The sequence below is a fragment of the Parambassis ranga genome, chromosome 21, assembly GCF_900634625.1.
Source record: "Parambassis ranga chromosome 21, fParRan2.1, whole genome shotgun sequence".
NCBI lineage: Eukaryota > Metazoa > Chordata > Actinopteri > Ambassidae > Parambassis > Parambassis ranga.
In genome coordinates, this window is record NC_041041.1 from 6,108,178 (window position 1) to 6,129,133 (window position 20,956).

The 20,956-nt window shown below is 37.9% G+C and overlaps 3 protein-coding genes and 1 long non-coding RNA gene across 4 annotated transcripts in view; 2 read left to right on the forward strand and 2 right to left on the reverse strand.

The window, feature by feature from the left end:
• Positions 1-20,956, reverse strand: part of LOC114426624 (uncharacterized protein DDB_G0283697-like) — a 403,048-nt gene that overhangs the window by 234,003 nt on the left and 148,089 nt on the right. The gene's annotated exons all lie outside the window — the stretch shown is intronic.
• The window catches only part of LOC114426642 (interferon-induced protein 44-like), a 114,838-nt gene that overhangs the window by 78,558 nt on the left and 15,324 nt on the right, over positions 1-20,956 (forward strand).
• LOC114426681 (uncharacterized) lies at positions 187-13,305 on the forward strand. Of its 2 annotated transcripts, none has more exons than XR_003669380.1 (3): positions 187-315; positions 2,057-2,146; positions 12,656-13,305. It is a non-coding gene; the product is annotated as an uncharacterized LOC114426681 (long non-coding RNA). The 2 variants fall into 2 exon arrangements; XR_003669381.1 differs by having other exon boundaries at positions 250-315; positions 1,772-2,146.
• LOC114426652 (uncharacterized) lies at positions 13,585-20,356 on the reverse strand. Its single transcript, XM_028394191.1, has 8 exons — positions 20,284-20,356; positions 17,711-17,817; positions 16,517-16,642; positions 16,236-16,257; positions 16,049-16,108; positions 15,222-15,302; positions 14,875-15,108; positions 13,585-14,740 (listed from the first exon to the last, which is right to left on the reverse strand). The coding sequence occupies exons 1-8, from the start codon at positions 20,294-20,296 to the stop codon at positions 14,523-14,525; spliced, it is 861 nt and encodes a 286-aa protein (XP_028249992.1). The 5' UTR covers positions 20,297-20,356; the 3' UTR covers positions 13,585-14,522.

The window sequence follows — 20,956 nt, forward strand, 5'->3', positions numbered from 1 at the left end:
AAGTTCCTAAACTTACCACAAATTAACATGTAGTAATGAACTGTACATGTCTTGATCAATGTAAGAAGAGACCTCTTACCAATGACTCTCTGCGTCTCTTGTCTTCCTCCGCTGCAAAGACAACAGATTGAACAGGAATCTGAAGACCCAGCGCACTGTGGATTTCATAACCACTCCTCCTTGTGTCTCAAGGCTGTTCCATACTCCACGACAGCAGCGGGCGGAAGGTGAAAGTGAAAGTGTATATCATGGTCATAAAACGAGGTTTTACAGCACGGCCGCAGAAGCCAGAAGATGGACCCCTCTTCCTTCCGGGTAAGACTGTTTCTGTTGAGGTAGTATTGCCATTATTTTATGGAAAAAGAGTATGAATGATTCATTACTTCGCATTCAGTATGACATGCACAGTTCGTTTCAAACCCGTTTAAAGTAATGGGAAATTACTGTTTCCACGAAGTTTATGCAAAAAACATGCTTCTGCAATGTCATGTAGCCAAACGTTTTGTTTATAACTTTACTACGACAACACACGTATAAATCCGCAATTTCAGGCTACGATGGACATTTTGTCTATACGAAGTCATGTAGGCCAAGTGGCACACAGGCCTACATGACTGTCCCTGTAACTGTCAAAGTGCCTACAGCAGGCTACTGCTTGAAAGTGTGTGGAGAGTTACTGTGTATATATATGTCAGCATAAATATTACACTAGTGGAAAAAAGATAACAGCAATATTTCACTTTGTCATTTATTCATTCAGGAAGACATATGACAGAGTGATCTTTGTGCTGTTTCTACAGGTGGAAAGTAACAAATTACATTCACTTTAGATACTCATTTGGCATTTATACTTCACTGAAGTATTTTCATAAACAGAGTGACAGAACAACCTCCAAACATGAATAAACAGCACGGGGCAGAACTGGGCAGAACTGGGCTGAGTCATTGTTGAATCCAGCATCACTGATATATCCGCTGTCTCCCCCATTACCATTGGAATGGTTCCCTGTTAGCTGTTGTTGTATCCAGGACAAGTTTTGTTAAAAATTCAGATTGTTGGTCCGACTGTAAAACATTTAGGACTTTTTGTTTTTAAAACAGTTTTAAGACAAAGTTGTCGTCAGTGAAGACAAAAATGTGTTCTCATCATAAATGCAGGAGCTCTTTATGTCCATTTAAAGATAAATACTCTTTCTTACCTCTTCTTCTTTGGTCTCGGCCTGATGCTTGTTCGTACTGGCCTCAGCAGCAAACTCAACTGGAAATTGTTTTTCACAGTATGGACAGATCAGTGTCCGAGTATCCACAGCCTGTGCGGACACAATACAAAGTTTGATTATGTGTTAGAGAACAGATTAAATCAAGTCTTCTTATAGTATGAGCTGTGATGTCTCCCTGAGCTTTAATGATGCAGCAGATGAACAAGTCCTGTGTTCACATGTTATTAGAGGTCAGTCTGTATCTGCAGTTTGATTCATACAACATCAGAGTTCAGACTTCACTCAGGACTCATCATTCAGAACCACAGTTATAAACTATGCAGTAACTTTGTTTACATTTACATTTATGGGATTATCTCAGGTAATCTCTGCGTTAATTACTTAATTTATCAGTGTGTCATTTACACATTAATTGTATTACTTGTTTTTGTAGAGACACGTGTGTTTAGTGTGTAGATTATTTAAGAAATGTTTAAAAAAAGTAAAACAACACGTGCTGTTAGCAGTAAAACAGTGCACTTACTCTTCACTCTTTGAATCCATGTTATCAGATTTCTTCCTCTCTGTTGGACTGTCAGGTCGGGACGTCTCCATATTCCCTGCAGCCTGGATGGAGCTGCCTTGATCTGTGGAAACAAGTGTTACATGTTGATGATTTCTGGGTGCTGCACAGCTTTGTGTTGCTTTTTGTTGCTACAAGGACAGCGTTAAAACTACCAGGGGTTGTAATCATGATGTTTCCCAGCACTGATAATTTGCACTTGAAATCCTAAAACTGTTTATAATGAGGACATTTTCTTACACACAGGTTATCACACAGCATCTTATCTTTATAGGATTTTCTCTCACACCACCGTTCAGACAGAACAATGTGGTGACAGCAGGAGCAGCACACAGACTGAAATCAGCTGGTCACAGACCTACAGGTAACATCTTGGAGGGTTTGTCCACATTCATCCTGTTTAGTCTGTGGAAACAATCAGTGTTTTGAATGTCGCTCACCTGCAAGGAAATATTCCCAGTCCATGTTGTATGGAGGCTTTGTCTCACACCTGAAACACAGACAGAGATTTTGTACCAGTTAAAGATTAAGAAGATTAAGAAACCTTTATTAGTCCCACAACGGACAAAGTCTTTGTTCATGTAAGCAGAGCTTCCTCCTACACTACAGAGAATTGTATCAAGGTTATACACAAAGGATTTGGTGATTGCTGTGAGACAGGATCAGTAGTTTATCTCTGTTATAGGGATCAATAAATAACCACCTTCAGGAATGTTACAGTTTTTTCTGATTGCTTACAGTTTTTTCTGATTGCTTAAGCACATTTCTGTAACTATTGGCTATTTGTGCAAAACTCTACACACAAATAAAAAAACCTTACACCAAATCAGCAAAACATTGTAGATCTCTTGCAAAAGCTAATACATGTTGCTTAACTCTTCAAACCTTTGTAAAAATGGTATTTTTGTACCACACAGTTAATACAAACCATCATATTACTAAGCACACAATGTGCCAACTACACACTGATGGTATCAACTGAAAACACATCTGGCTTTTGCTTTCTCTGTGCATAAGGTCTGTCCATGTGAGGTCAAACCTTTGTCATAAATAGTTCTATAAACACACAGGGATTCAAATTTCAAGTATGAATGTTTATTCACACACATCAAAACAAACACAAGAAAACATACAATTTCACTGAAAGAGAGAGAGAGAGAGAAAATCAGTCTCATTGTCTCTCTGGGTCCGGCCACAGAATTTCATCAACGTCGCATGCAATGTCTTCTAGTCCAAGGCACCTGGGAAAATATCTCCTGGAGTGCCGTATCTAGGCCTGACATGATGCCTGGTCCATATCCTTGCATGCCTCCTTCCAGATGCTGGATGTCTAGTAATTCTGTGGAGTAACAGTTTCAGTTTTACATGTACAGTATTGTTGTTTTTCTCATTAGAGTATGGTACTACTACAAAACGTAGAGTGAAGGAACTGTACTAACCCATTCTCATCAATATGTCCTTATGATGCTTGCTACAGTGTAGCGGCTCAGGCTGAACCCGTTGGCAGCTTCCCTCAGGGTCATTCCATGGTTGATCACATGATCCACTATTGTAGCTCCGATGACATCAGTAATTCTATTTCTTCTTACCCTTCCTCCTTCCTCTTCACCTCCTCGTCCTCTTCCTCCTGCTTCCTCATGTCCTCATCCTCCTCTAATTCTCACTCTTCTCAGTCTTCTTCTCCCTCCATTGTTCTCCACACTGAAGCTTACCTGTGTCTTATTTACAGATCTCATGCTGATTGCAAAGTGAACTAATGATGTAAAACAGTTCTCACATGTGACAGTGTAGCCAGACAGTTGGCAAAATAGTGTAAATACCAGCCATACATGTGTGTAGTTTGACTAGGAGTGTGTTGATCATTTGGAAGTTGTGTGTAAAGCAGTGAGTTGTGTTTACAGTTCAGCAAAAAGAGTGCTGTGAAGTGGATTATATTTATACATTTGCAAATTGTGTGTTACAAAAGTGCAAATTGAGTGTAAAGCAGTTTTTTTGCTTTTAGTTTTGCAAACTCAGTGAGTGATTTTGTTAAAACTATTAATAGTTTTAGAAATTGTGCTATAAGAATCATTGTTAGTGTTTAAGCAATCAGAAAAAACTGTAAGCACATTTCTGTAACTATTGGCTATTTGTGCAAAACTCTACACACAAATAAAAAAACCTTACACCAAATCAGCAAAACATTGTAGATCTCTTGCAAAAGCCAATACATCTTGCTTAACTCTTCAAACCTTTGTAAAAATGGTATTTTTGTACCACACAGTTAACACAAACCATCATATTACTAAGCACACAATGTGCCAACTACACACTGATGGTATTAACTGAAAACACATCTGGCTTTTGCTTTCTCTGTGCACAAGGTCTGTCCATGTGAGGTCAAACTTTTGTCATAAATAGTTCTATAGAAACACAGGGATTCAAATTTCAAGTATGAATGTTTATTCACACACATCAAAACAAACACTAGAAAACAAACAATTTCACTGAAAGAGAGAAAATCAGTCTCATTGTCTCTCTGGGTCCGGCCACAGAATTTCATCAACATCACATGCAATGTCTTCTAGTCCAAGGCACCGGGGAACATGTCTCCTGGAGTGCCGTATCCAGGCCTGACATGATGCCTGGTCCATATCCTCGCCTGCCTCCTTCCAGATGCTGGATGTCTAGCAATTCTATGGAGTAACAGTTTCAGTTTTACATGTACAGTATTGATGTTTTTCTCATTAGAGAAAAACTTAGAGTGAAGGAACTGTACTAACCCATTCTCATCAATATGTCCTCATGATGCTTGCTATATTGTAGCGGCTCAGGCTGAACCCGTTGTCCAGCTTCCCTCAGGGTCATTCCATGGTTGATCACATGATCCACTATTGTAGCTCCGATGACATCAGTAATTCTATTTCTTCTTACCCTTCCTCCTTCCTCTACACCTCCTCGTCCTCTTCCTCTTCCTCCTGCTTCCTCATGTCCTCATCCTCCTCTAATTCTCACTCTTCTCAGTCTCCTTCTCCCTCCATTGTTCTCCACACTGAAGCTTACCTGTGTCTTATTTACAGAGCTCATGCTGATTGCAAAGTGAACTAATGATGTAAAACAGTTCTCACATGTGACAGTGTAGCCAGACAGTTGGCAAAATAGTGTAAATACCAGCCATAAATGTGTGTAGTTTTACTAGGAGTGTGTTGATCATTTGGAAGTTGTGTGTAAAGCAGTGAGTTGTGTTTACAGTTCAGCAAAAAGAGTGCTGTGAAGTTTATTATATTTATACATTTGCAAATTGTGTGTTACAAAAGTGCAAATTGAGTGTAAAGCAGTTTTTTTGCTTTTAGTTTTGCAAACTCAGTGAGTGATTTTGCTAAAACTATTAATAGTTTTAGAAATTGTGCTATAAGAATCATTGTTAGTGTTTAAGCAATCAGAAAAAACTGTAATTAAGACTTAAACTGTTGTTGTCACCTTCCACCTAGGTGGAAACTCTAACAGAGCTGAAACAAATGGAGGATGTTTGTTCTCTGCTGTATAAGTTACACAAGCCTTCACACATGCATCCTACAGATTAAGGGCATACATTAATTATGTATATACATTTGTATCTACACAAGTATAAAACACTTTGTTTAAACTGCTCATGTTCACAGGCTGCATACTAACTGTTACAGTTTTTTCTGATTGCTTAAACACTAACAATGATTCTTATAGCACAATTTCTAAAACTATTAATAGTTTTAACAAAATCACTCACTGAGTTTGCAAAACTAAAAGCAAAAAAACTGCTTTACACTCAATTTGCACTTTTGTAACACACAATTTGCAATTGTATAAATATAATCCACTTCACAGCACTCTTTTTGCTGAACTGTAAACACAACTCACTGCTTTACACACAACTTCCAAATGATCAACACACTCCTAGTCAAACTACACACATTTATGGCTGGTATTTACACTATTTTGCCAACTGTCTGGCTACACTGTCACATGTGAGAACTGTTTTACATCATTAGTTCACTTTGCAATCAGCATGAGATCTGTAAATAAGCCACAGGTAAGCTTCAGTGTGGAGAACAATGGAGGGAGAAGAAGACTGAGAAGAGAGAGAATTAGAGGAGGATGAGGACATGAGGAAGCAGGAGGAAGAGGACGAGGAGGTGAAGAGGAAGGAGGAAGGGTAAGAAGAAATAGAATTACTGATGTCATCGGAGCTACAATAGTGGATCATGTGATCAACCATGGAATGACCCTGAGGGAAACTGGACAACGGGTTCAGCCTGAGCCGCTACACTGTAGCAAGCATCATGAGGACATATTGATGAGAATGGGTTAGTACAGTTCCTTCACTCTAAGTTTTGTAGGTGTACCATACTCTAATGAGAAAAACAACAATACTGTACATGTAAAACTGAAACTGTTACTCCACAGAATTACTAGACATCCAGCATCTGGAAGGAGGCATGCGAGGATATGGACCAGGCATCATGTCAGGCCTGGATACGGCACTCCAGGAGATATTTTCCCCGGTGCCTTGGACTAGAAGACATTGCATGCGACGTTGATGAAATTCTGTGGCCAGACCCAGAGAGACAATGAGACTGATTTTCTCTCTCTTTCAGTGAAATTGTATGTTTTCTTGTGTTTGTTTTGATGTGTGTGAATAAACATTCATACTTGAAATTTGAATCCCTGTGTGTTTATAGAACTATTTATGACAAAAGTTTGACCTCACATGGACAGACCTTGTGCACAGAGAAAGCAAAAGCCAGATGTGTTTTCAGTTAATACCATCAGTGTGTAGTTGGCACATTGTGTGCTTAGTAATATGATGGTTTGTGTTAACTGTGTGGTACAAAAATACCATTTTTACAAAGGTTTGAAGAGTTAAGCAAGATGTATTAGCTTTTGCAAGAGATCTACAATGTTTTGCTGATTTGGTGTAAGGTTTTTTTATTTGTGTGTAGAGTTTTGCACAAATAGCCAATAGTTACAGAAATGTGCTTAAGCAATCAGAAAAAACTGTATAAGTTTACAGTTTTTTCTGATTGCTTAAACACTAACAATGATTCTTATAGCACAATTTCTAAAACTATTAATAGTTTTAACAAAATCACTCACTGAGTTTGCAAAACTAAAAGCAAAAAAACTGCTTTACACTCAATTTGCACTTTTGTAACACACAATTTGCAAATGTATAAATATAATCCACTTGACAGCACTCTTTTTGCTGAACTGTAAGCACAACTCACTGCTTTACACACAACTTCCAAATGATCAACACACTCCTAGTCAAACTACACACATGTATGGCTGGTATTTACACTATTTTGCCAACTGTCTGGCTACACTGTCACATGTGAGAACTGTTTTACATCATTAGTTCACTTTGCAATCAGCATGAGCTCTGTAAATAAGACACAGGTAAGCTTCAGTGTGGAGAACAATGGAGGGAGAAGAAGACTGAGAAGAGTGAGAATTAGAGGAGGATGAGGACATGAGGAAGCAGGAGGAAGAGGACGAGGAGGTGAAGAGGAAGGAGGAAGGGTAAGAAGAAATAGAATTACTGATGTCATCGGAGCTACAATAGTGGATCATGTGATCAACCATGGAATGACCCTGAGGGAAGCTGCCAACGGGTTCAGCCTGAGCCGCTACACTGTAGCAAGCATCATAAGGACATATTGATGAGAATGGGTTAGTACAGTTCCTTCACTCTACGTTTTGTAGTAGTACCATACTCTAATGAGAAAAACAACAATACTGTACATGTAAAACTGAAACTGTTACTCCACAGAATTACTAGACATCCAGCATCTGGAAGGAGGCATGCAAGGATATGGACCAGGCATCATGTCAGGCCTGGATACGGCACTCCAGGAGATATTTTCCCAGGTGCCTTGGACTAGAAGACATTGCATGCGACGTTGATGAAATTCTGTGGCCGGACCCAGAGAGACAATGAGACTGATTTTCTCTCTTTCAGTGAAATTGCATGTTTTCTTGTGTTTGTTTTGATGTGTGTGAATAAACATTCATACTTGAAATTTGAATCCCTGTGTGTTTATAGAACTATTTATGACAAAAGTTTGACCTCACATGGACAGACCTTATGCACAGAGAAAGCAAAAGCCAGATGTGTTTTCAGTTAATACCATCAGTGTGTAGTTGGCACATTGTGTGCTTAGTAATATGATGGTTTGTGTTAACTGTGTGGTACAAAAATACCATTTTTACAAAGGTTTGAAGAGTTACAGTTTTTTCTGATTGCTTAAGCACATTTCTGTAACTATTGGCTATTTGTGCAAAACTCTACACACAAATAAAAAAACCTTACACCAAATCAGCAAAACATTGTAGATCTCTTGCAAAAGCCAATACATCTTGCTTAACTCTTCAAACCTTTGTAAAAATGGTATTTTTGTACCACACAGTTAACACAAACCATCATATTACTAAGCACACAATGTGCCAACTACACACTGATGGTATCAACTGAAAACACATCTGGCTTTTGCTTTCTCTGTGCACAAGGTCTGTCCATGTGAGGTCAAACCTTTGTCATAAATAGTTCTATAAACACACAGGGATTCAAATTTCAAGTATGAATGTTTATTCACACACATCAAAACAAACACAAGAAAACATACAATTTCACTGAAAGAGAGAGAGAGAGAAAATCAGTCTCATTGTCTCTCTGGGTCCGGCCACAGAATTTCATCAACATCACATGCATGCAATGTCTTCTAGTCCAAGGCACCGGGGAACATGTCTCCTGGAGTGCCGTATCCAGGCCTGACATGATGCCTGGTCCATATCCTCGCATGCCTCCTTCCAGATGCTGGATGTCTAGTAATTCTGTGGAGTAACAGTTTCAGTTTTACATGTACAGTATTGTTGTCTTTCTCATTAGAGTATGGTACACCTACAAAACTTAGTGTGAGGGAACTGTACTAACCCATTCTCATCAATATGTCCTTATGATGCTTGCTACAGTGTAGCGGCTCAGGCTGAACCCGTTGTCCAGCTTCCCTCAGTGGTTGATCACATGATCCACTATTGTAGCTCTGATGACATCAGTAATTCTATTTCTTCTTACTCTTCCTCCTTCCTCTTCCCCTCCTCGTCCTCTTCCTCTAAATTCACCTCCTAGTCTTCGTCCTCCTCCTCTTCCTCCTGCTTCCTCATGTCCTCATCCTCTTCTAATTCTCACTCTTCTCAGTCTCCTTCTCCCTCCATTGTTCTCCACACTGAAGCTTACCTGTGGCTTATTTACAGAGCTCATGCTGATTGCAAAGTGAACTAATGATGTAAAACAGTTCTCACATGTGACAGTGTAGCCAGACAGTTGGCAAAATAGTGTAAATACCAGCCATACATGTGTGTAGTTTGACTAGGAGTGTGTTGATCATTTGGAAATTGTGTGTAAAGCAGTGAGTTGTGTTTACAGTTCAGCAAAAAGAGTGCTGTGAAATGGATTATATTTATACATTTGCAAATTGTGTGTTACAAAAGTGCAAACTGAGTGTAAAGCAGTTTTTTTGCTTTTAGTTTTGCAAACTCAGTGAGTGATTTTGCTATAACTATTAATAGTTTTAGAAATTGTGCTATAAGAATCATTGTTAGTGTTTAAGCAATCAGAAAAAACTGTAAGCAACATGTATTAGCTTTTGCAAGAGATCTACAATGTTTTGCTGATTTGGTGTAAGGTTTTTTTATTTGTGTGTAGAGGTTTGCACAAATAGCCAATAGTTACAGAAATGTGCTTAAGCAATCAGAAAAAACTGTAATATAAGTGTGAGTGGAGACCAACCTGCTGGTCTGTGTCTCTTCTGTTCTTCTTACGCCGTCAAGTCCCTGTGAATAAACCTTTATATAAAAAGATCCAGCTCCTTTTCACAGTTTAACTTTCATGTAACGACGTGACTTGGGAGAAAAATGAACCTTTACTCTTAAAATGTCAGTGCAGTCGAACCGCAGGGGAAAGAGAAAGTATCAACTCACAGTGGGAGGATCAAAACAGAAGAAAATATATGTCTGTGAACTATAATACTCTTTCTAATTATAATATATATATATATATATATATATATATATATATATATATATATATATATTATTAAGAGTATTATAGTTCACAGACATATATTTTGACTTTGTGCTACCCCATGCTGTAAAAGTTCATGTTAACATGCCAACCTGATCTCACAGAAATACGTGACATACACACGGATTGTTAACACTGAATTACGTGGCACCGACACGAAAAGTAGTGAAATTACGTGCAGGCACCACGGAAAACTGTCTCCATAGAAAGTCAATGCGGGGCATTTTCGTAGGGACACTGCAGATTTTTATACGTGTGGACACCACGGACATGAGCTCCAATAGAAATAGAAATGAAAGTCATGACGTCGCTCTGACAATTCACGCATTTCTCTAAGCGATTTGGCCCTTAATAAACCTTTTTAGGAAACGATCACTATTATATTATTATTTAACACAAACGAACCGGCCCAACACGACCATCTATGGCGACATACACGTTTATTTGATCGATAAAAGTTTTTTTTCTAATGCAACAGTGCTTGAAATGATTGTGTGCGACCGCATTTCCTTATCAAATGGCGGGAAATGGGGCGTGTAGAAGTAACGTGGAGGCACTTGTTGAAGTGAGCATGTGGTTATTTCATTTTTGAGAACGACTGGATTGAGACGGTGAAAGCTAACGTCGGTTATCAGTTGCTCTGGTCGGAAGCGTTGTCACGTTGCCATGGTAATGCAACTTGCGGGTCCGCTCGTGGTTACGTAAATTGCCTGCGACTACGCATGCATTTTACTAAGCGATTTCACCTAAATAAATGTTTATTTTTTACTTGGTTTCCTCATTTAATGTATACTTCATCTCCAAAATCTTCTACATATTTATCTGTATCAATCTTTTGCCTGGTGCACATTTGTTCATATTGTTTTCTAAGTAGTTGTGTATTAATATTTAAATTGCACTTCATATTGGTAGTAATCATGACGGTAAACATATTAATATTATGATGTATAGTATTTAGATAATATTATAATACAATAGTATTTATATCTGCAAAGTTCTTGAAAGCTCCTGAAGAACTCTGTCAGAACCAGATTTGCAGCTCCCTGTTTTTTGGGATAGCCTCTGGAAAGTCAGGTGTCCATGCTGACCGACTGGACCACAGAGCAACGGAAATAACGGCCTGGTCTCATGTGTCTTTTTGACATCACATGGAAGTGGGACCATGCGTGTCACTTACCTGTGGAAACACAGGGCCCCAAGCTGCACTATGGGAAGAATAAGGCTCCAACCCAATAAGCAACAGCTACTACAGGTCACACATGACAGTTGTTGAACTGCCCCTATGCCTTTATACCAGACCACAATCAGTGTCAGTAAAACATAAAATCTGATGTAAAAGAGGGTTACATGGCATTAGTAAGGAAAGCATGTCATTGTGACCATTTGCATGTAACTTAAGTTATAAGTTACTTATATAAGTCACTCCTTAAAAGGCCCATGCAGCCAGTAGTTCCTCAAAAGGAACTGATTAGTCTGAACTGCTGCTAGCATATACAGTAGATTGAGGCCTAACCTGGCTTTTAACATCAGAATCAGAATCGTGTTTTATTGCCATTTAAGTGAAGAAGAAATGTGCTCCTAGTGTGCAGCTATTTGCATTTTATTGACAACTCACTGACAGTAACTACAAGTTGAACAGATGTTGGTGGTGGAGATACCACCATGCAAACAGCCGTCATTTAGCTGACGGTGACGTCAATCTGCTGGCCTGATGTGACAGTTAACGTTAGCATGTAGCATATAACCTAGCAAATAGTTGGCAGGTAGCCGTCAAATGAATGACAGCTTGATGAGGCGACACGTGACGTCCGTTACCGTGGAAACCATATGGTTTATACCGGTAGTCTTCTTCCAAACTTTGCAGATATAAATACTATTGTATTATATTATCTGTAAATACTATACATCATAATATTAATATGTTTACCGTCGTGATTACTACCAATATGAAGTGCCATTTAAATATTAATACACAACTACTTAGAAAACAATATGAACAAACCATTTCCCGCCATTTGATATGGAAATGCGGTCGCACACAATCATTTCAAGCACTGTTGCATTAGAAAAAAAACTTTTATCGATCAAATAAATGTGTATGTCGCCATAGATGGTCGTGTTGGGCCGGTTCGTTTGTGTTAAATAATAATATAATAGTGATCGTTTCCTAAAAAGGTTTATTAAGGGCCAAATCGCTGTATTTAGGTGAAATCGCTTGGTAAAATGCATGCGTTGTCGCAGGCAATTTACGTAACCACGAGCGGCAAATCGGCACATTTGATTGACTGTGTAGTCTTTCCATTTAGATCGTCATTTTCTTTAATTCAAAAACAGAGGATCGAAAAGAATAATGTCTTCCGTGTAGTCCGGCTGAGGAAGCGGCTTCAAGCAGCAGATAGTTTGTGTAATAATAATACGAACCGTCCCTCATTCATTTCTATTGGCACTCATGTCCGTGGTGTCTACACGTATTAAAAACCGTGGTGTCCCTACAAAAATGACTCGCATTGACTTTTTATGGAGACAGTTTTCCGTGGTAATTTCCCTACTTTTCGTGTCGGTGCCATGTAATTCATGGCACCGACACGAAAAATAATGTTAACAATCCGTGTGTATGTCACATTTCTGTGAGATCAGGTTGATCAAAACAGTGCAGAGAACAAGGTGGGTGTCTGTGAACTATAATACACTTTCTATAAGATTGTACAGTATGATGTTGTGTTTCTATTGTTATATTGTGTTCAATACAGTATGTTTGTCTGTTAATTGTTTAAGTCTAGACCTCAAGACCTGAAAACAGCCTGAGACAAGAACATCATGGTAATTTATTTCGCTGTTGTTTTGGCAGTGCACTGTATTCTAAATGGGGTGCACACATTTGGTTGTCATAAGTTACTTAACATTGTTTCTCTGTCTTTGAGTTATCATTACTTCCTGGTCTGAGAAGGTTGGAGTCAGCTGGATGTATGGGCGAGACCTGGACCAGACCATCCATGTTCTACATCTAGGGGTGGAGGTGTTTACTTTCCATTGTGTTATTGTGTTTGTCTTAGTTGAGAGGTCTGTTTGAGTTGAGGTCTCATTTCTGTTGTCTTATTCTAAGAGTTGTGTTCTGTTGACCTCTTTTAAGGGCCCAATTATTTGTTATTAATTTGATTTATTTCTCATTTGAGATTGAACAATATTCTTGGAGAAACACTTGACAATTAACTTTGTGCCAACTTGTGCTGGTAACATGCAGTTCTATGGAGATTTCAGCCTCAAGTGGCCACATGAGGAACAGCTTTTGGCACTTCATTGTCAACACTTGTTGCACATTGGTGCTCTCTTCTCTATAAGAGAGCACCAACAGCATCACTGTCATTCCCTCCACTTGTCTATATTTATGCTTACTTAGCACCTTACATCTCCATATTGTATCCATGTATCATATATATATACATATATATTGTGCTCATACTGCGTACTGTACTCTTATTTTTGGATTATAGTGACACTTATACTCTTATACTCTGTACTTAACTGCATGTAATGCAACTTGATACCTCTGGCACAAGAATTTCCTTCGGGATTAATAAAGTTTTATCTTATCTTATCTTATCTTATAAATCTAAGATTTTCCAGGTGATTGAGATGACCATTTATTTACATTTAATTGAATACATTTAACCAAGTTACACATTGATTAAAAAATCAGATTTTTGTCCATTTATTATTGTTTATTTGATGTCATGCAGACACTGACATGTATAAGAAGAAACATTAACTATTGAACAATATCAAACAGTTCCATCTTTTCACCTCTGGGAGGTGCTACAGAACTGTGAATGCATTTAGAAGCAGACCTCAGTTTTTGCATTGTCTCAAGATGTATACAAACTCAGACACACATAAACCTTTAAAAACAACAACACAGGTGGAGAGATGACACAGACGCAGGAATTACATGACAATGAATTACATTATATTACACTGTTGAGAATGATATTCATCAGCTCACATCCAATCAAAAAAGAAGTACATGATTTAAAAAAATGTGTAAAAGCAGTATAATCAGAATCAGAAACAACTTTATTAATCCCAGGGGGAAATTGCTTATGTGTGTAGTAATTTGGTCATTGTAGCAAATGTAACCCATTCTAGATGTTTAAGAATGTCCTGTATCAGCCTGTCAGCTTAATTTGACTATGAAGAACTGGTATCAATATATAATAATACAATACAACATACATAGAATAAAAGAATATTCTGTATGTTAGTGGTGTTTTCTCCAAATACTGCCACTTTAATTAAATAATATTTCCTATCATCAGTTTTAGTTTTCACTTTGTTAACAAATGATTCTTGCTCACTGTTAGGTGAATATATATATATTATATATACCACATATATGCACAAATTAACTACATTGTTTCCTCTTCAACCACAAAGTTGGTGGAGGGCAGGTCACATGTATTTATTCTCAGAGTGAAGCCACCTATCAGTATGAGTTTACCTATCAACACATCCACATGGTGCACACACTGGATGCAACCATATTGGCACATGACCACAAACCAGCAGAGGATCTGGATGAGGAGGAGGATTTCAATCTGTGGCTGCAAATCTGGAAAATAAAAACACTGAACTATGATGAAGACCATCAAGATTTACTGTGTCTGTATAACTCTCCTTGTATTTCTGTGACAGCCTGGTCGTTTTGTGCACATTGCAGTAATCCTCTCTGAGTCTGATGGAAGAGAACATGAACCTCCAACACAAACCTTGGATCATCAAACCATTTTCTTTCTCCTGGCGAAAACTCTTTATCTCTGGTGTGATGCATCAGCACCACAATGACTGGTTTATTGTTGGATGACACTGAAAGGCAAGAGAGAAAAATCAGAAATTGTCCCATTACAACCATAAGATCAGAGGTTCAGGACGTCCCCCAAATATGTGCGGGATGTTTAAAATCACAGAAACACATATCTCAGTGACTCTCTGTACATTACCTGCTGCATATCTCTTGACTGCTTCCACATCTGAGCCAACACGCGTTGTGATTGGACAGAAGACAATGATGATGTCACATTCCTGCACATTTGTTGTGCTCTCCACCTGAGTTGTTGAGGTCCAATGTCTTTTCTCCACCTTTTCTACTATGGTGTTATGAGCACCAAAAGTCTCACCAGTAACAACATAGGAGTAAATCACTTTTGGTATCAGTCTGGGAAACCATGGCATTCCTAAAAATGAAAAACAATCATTGCATTAGTATTGCCACATTTAAAAACTAGTTGTTGTCGTCTATAAGAAATTACAGTCTGCACAACAAAAACTTGTAAAATCTGTTGTTTACTGTATATTGTTGCTGGTATCTTTACTCTGCCTCTCCTCAGAGTTTGTGGCAGCTGGAACAGACTCCAGCTCCTCTGTGGCTCTGCACAGGACAACCAGGTTAAGAAAAAGATGGAGGATGATCAGCTGCAGACATCTGTACAGAGGCTCATGTTCATCCTCTGATCACAAACACTACGTTATTTAGAACCTTTTGCTCTCACAGAGGCAGAAAGTACAAATTTGGCTCAAAGTGAAACTGAATTCTGACATTTGTGATTGTCAGGTCTCCTCCAGATGGTTTGGATATATTTCGTTCTAGCACTTCCTCTCGTTTCAGGTCTTGTCTTCCCCTCGTTGTGTGTGCTCCTCCCTGCTAATTACCTCCTCTGCCCTAATGTGTCACCTGTGTCTCATTGTCTTTCCCTCCTTTATGCATTTAGTGTGTGCTTCCCCTGCACTCCCTGCCAGATCATCTTGTGTGTCCACCGAGAGTTGCACCTGACCTTGTTCCAGACTTAGTTTATTTTTCCTCTCATTTTTGACTACGTCTGTTTTTGGATTAGTTCTTTAGCTTAGTCCTAGTCAGTAGTTTTGTCTATAGCTCTCCTGGTTTGAGTCTCTGCTTTACCTGATTTAGCTTTGCTTATCCCTTTGTAACTCTGCCTTATTGGACTGCCATCTTGTGTATCGACCACTGAATAAATCTGGACTATTTAACTCTGCCTCTGCCTGAGTATTCTCTACTATGCGATCATGGCAGTGATAAATAATACTAAATATTCAGATATCAGATAAATATTATGCAGGAAGTAATTCATTATATAGAATGTAAACTGTGAACAAAACCTTGGAGCAAATCCAAAACAGCACTGTGGCGAATTGGACTTTTCTTCATCAACTCTTCACCTGCAAAGCAAACATACATTTACTGAACACTGTCACCTGAACACAAACTGTGTCAGATCTTACAAGAGGAAAGATAAATAGAAAGCAACAAACAAATGTAAATAGTTGAACATGCGTGGAACATAACCTTTGTCTTCATCCATAGCCATCTGCATTTGAAATAGAAGACATGTGAACACAGAGACTAGAAGACATATGGCAGAGTGATCTTTGTGCTGTTTCTACTGGTGGAAAGTAATGAAGTACATTCACTTAGGTAATCATTTGGTATTTAAAGAAGGCGATGCTTTGGAAAGAAATATCAGAAATGTGTTCTTTGGGGTCTATTTAGTCTGTGGTATATGCCCCATAATTTTCCTTTAAGGAAAAAGGGGTGTGGGTTCTTATGGGTTAAATGCTCTTTCTTACCTCTTTTTCTTGGATCTTGGCCTGATGGTGTGAGTCTGAAACATTGTCAGGACTGGCCGCAGAAGCAATCTCAACTGGAGATTGTGTTTTAGAGTTTTGATGGCTTAAACGGTCTGACTCTGCAGCCTGTAGAGACACAATACAAAGTTTGATTATGTGTTAGAGAACAGATTAAATCAAGTCTTCTTACTGTGATGTCTCCCTGAGCTTTAATGATGGAGCAGTGACAGAGGCATGCTTCCTGTTGGCTGCTGATATATTCAGACCAAGTGTTATTAAAATGCTTTTTGGTCTGACTTTGAAACATTTAGGACTGTTTTAAATCAGTTAAAGGCACAGAGTTGTTTTAATGAGGTTAACTTCAGTGAAGACAACATTCTCTGAACATTAATGCATGAGTTCCAAGTCTTTTTTACTCTTTTTTAAACTGTATGTCAGTTTAAAGATAAATGTCACTTTCTTAACTCTTCTTCTTGGTTCTCGGTCTGATGGTGTGAGTCTGACTGGTTGTTCGTACTGACCTCAGCAGCAAACCTAGCTGGAAATTGTTTTTTACAGTGTGGACAGGTCAGTGTCAAAGTATCTGCAGCCTGTGCAGACACAATACAAAGTCAGTCTGTATCTGCAGTTTGATTCATACAGCATCAGAGATCAGATTTCACTCAGGACTCATCATTCAGAACTACAGTTATAAACTATGCACTAACTTTGTTTACATTGATGGGATCACCTCATGTATTCTCTGTGTTCAAATTAATCACTTAAATTATCAGTGTTTTGTTTACATAATAATTGTATCACTTGTGTTTTGTAAACAAAATGCTGGTTTATGTTCCACACAGTCACTTTAATCACGTCAAGAAGATGTGAAGCTAAAGAAGTTTGTACTAGACAAAGTGAAGCTTCAAGTTTGTTTCTTCTTTCATGGACTCATTCTCTCTTGATTCTTTGCAGCCAACAAGGTGTGTTTTTGTTGTGTATGTGTGTATGCCATGTTGGATTTACTGATTATACAAAGGCAGACTTTATAGGATACTTCCCAGAGAGTGACAGTAATGTTCCTGTCACACTTGTGTTTTGTATGTAGATTATTTAAGAAATTAAGTTTTAAAGTATCACAACATGTGCATGATCATTGTAGTGGTGGTGGTATTTGTGTTGTTAGCAGTAAAAACTTACTTTACATTTACTTACTGTCTGTTTACTCTTTGAATCCATGTTATCAGATTTATTCCTCTCTGTTGGACTGTCAGGTCGGGATGTCTCCATATTTACCGCAGCCTGGATGGAGCTGGATTGATCTGTGGAAACAAGTGTTACATGTTGATGATTTCTGGGTGCTGCACAGCTTTGTGTTACTTTTTGTTGCTACAAGGACAGCATCAAGTATGTGTAACACCCAGGGGTCATATTCATGAAGATGAATTGGATTAACTAGCTGCCAAAATAGCAACGTTTGGCACCTCCATACTAAGCTTCAAAACCACTTATCAGATACATTTTCGAAGGTTTGCTCAATCTTTTATTGGGAACACTATTTATACTGTGGAAACATGTCTGCTGAATGCTATACTCACCTCCAGGATGACACCTCTGTCCCTTAATTGACTACTGGAGTCTGAGTGAGTTCACCATAAAAACAGGTAAACCCTCACATATTTTCACACACACTTGTGTGAGGATAAGGGAGGGGGATGAGTGGAAGGCAGCCTTCAATACAATATCAATGGTCATTTTAATATTTGGCAGTGCGTTTTGAATAAATAATTGAATGACTTATGTGCTAATTCTTGTACGTAGTGTTTGTGATCATTTTCTAAAATAAACCTTTGAATATCACATTTTTGGGTCCTGCTGACCACATTACACTGACATTAGCTGGCTGTTTTGTGCATATGTGCATAAAAAGAAAAACCTGAAAATGTAACAGCATTTGTGTATAAACTTTAACATTTGTCACACCATGACATATTTTGATGCGGTATGTATGAAACGTCTGCAGACAAATGATTACAAAAAATATATATATATATATATATAACGCGAAACAAAAAACAATATGATCCTAATTATCGTGTGTTCTTGTGTTGCTAATATGTTTTGATCACGTCAATACAGTAGAGAATGTCAATCGACTTACCATTCTCTGTGGCTCTGCTCCTTCTGCCGCAAAGTGACTTTAAACGGTTCTTTTTATGTGGCGCGAAAGTGAAACTACCCAACTGATATGATGAATATACTGTAGGCTAATACATTTCACTACATGTGGGTCGAACAGCTACACCACGGAGATGACGGACAGATCACGTCGTAACCTTGTTTCTGTTAAATATCATGTGTGGATCATTTTATTGTGTTGAATACAGTTACTTAAAGAGAAAAATAACTAGATGGTTTTCTGAAGGATCAAGGAATTATGACACAGATTATTGAATAAAAGCGCCTGGATTTCTCTTTGCTTTCGGAGAGAGTTTATTGTGTAACTCCTGTATGACGGAAATCGTTTTAGTCTTAAATAAATAGGCTACATGAATGATTGGTTTATTATTAATGAAAAAATCGTGGTAGTTGTCGTCAACCACAAAGGCTCGTGAAATATTTATGTCACATCTGAAGGGTTAAGGTTTTTTTTTAATTGTTATTTAATATTCTTCAGAACAACTTATAAATATTGTCCTCTTAGTAGACAATATTGTCCTCTTAGTAGACAAAAGCATCAGGAGCACTGTAGGCTATATGAAAAGTTCTTAAAATTGTGCTAATATTTATTTTTCGATATTATGTTATGTTATGGACGAAGCGGGTTCAGATAGTGGATGGATAATTTGTTATCAGTGCTGACCCATGAGCCCCGCATCTCAAGATAGAGACTCCTTTGAAAAATCATACAACATACTCTTTTCCTGTAGACTAAAATATTATTAATTATTATGGAAAAGCCTTATCATTGCCACTCAACTTAATCAAGTTTCACTGTCGCTTCCCCCATGCCGTAAGTCTATCATATAACAACTTCATTTTTTGTCACGTGGTTACATAAAAGTGAAACTATGATAAAGGGGCTGTTCTTCATATAAAGCGCTGTTTACAATGACTACGACAAAAGAAGAGCAGAGCTGCAGTCTTAGGTAAGAGGTCTCTCTTCATATTCTCATTGAACTGTGGTGACCTGATTGAAACACATGAACAGCAAAAACATTAACCGTAAATAGTTACTTGCAAACAAGGATCCAGCAGAATCTTTGTTCGCAAACATAATTCTAATTCGGATTCTAATCATTTTTTTTTAGATATTTCATTTCCAATTTTCCAATTTTTAAATCATTATAAACTATCTAAATATATCACAATTATAAACTGTAAACAATATAAAAAACGGTTTAATTATACATAAATAAATACATACATAATTTAATGAATAAGCATTATATGTCCCCTTTATTTCATAATAGCATATTTATTTATTGACTCATTTATTGATTTAATACCATAAAATTAATGTCATATGTCTTTGCATATAAGAAATGGAAGCAAATAAATAAATAAATAATATGAAACAAAAGTAGAACATAATTAACTGCCTATTTACTATTCATTGAGATTACGTGAATTCTTAAAAGAGTCCAGAAAAACAAAACCAACAACATCCACTTTGAAATTAAATAAAAGCTGTAAGTCATCTACTAACGGACAGTGAATGTTCAGTGATTTTTATGTGTAAAAATCTACCAATGCTAACAATTCTTAATCATTCCTCAGCAACCAACCTGCTGTCCTCATCGTCAGCTTCAATGTGTCTGCAAAAGGTTAAGTTCCACCCCATTGTTATGGGTCAGACCTTCGGTGTTCATGAGATTATACTTGAAAAATTAGAGGGAAGATGGACAAAAATGGAAAAAACAACCCAGCAGGAATGCGACATCATCATTGTCTTCCGTCCAATCTCATCTCGGATTGGCTCAGATGTGGAAGCAGTTAAGAGAAATGCAACAGGTAATGTACAGATGCTGATATCGTATTGATACGTTTAGGTTTTTGTCATTTCAAAGACATCCCTCAGATCTTTGTGTTTGTGGGATCATGTTTGCAGCTCTATGTCCCCCTTTTGAATGTAAAATCCAATATTTGTGTTTTGTCTTTTAGAGTCATGGAGCAATAAACCAGTCATTGTGGTGCTGATGCATCACACCAGAGATGAGGACTTTGCACCAGGTGAAAGAAAATGGTTTGATGACAATGTGTTGGAGGTTCATGTTCTCTTCCATGAGACTCAGGGAGGATTATGTCAATGTCCACAAAATTACCAGGCTATTAGTAAAATACAAGGAGAATTACACAGATACAGCAAATTTCAAAGGCCTTGTTACATTTTAGTGGCTTTACTTCTTGTATTTGTAGCTGTGATGGTGGTTGTGGTTGTGGTGGTAGAGCGACTCAAAA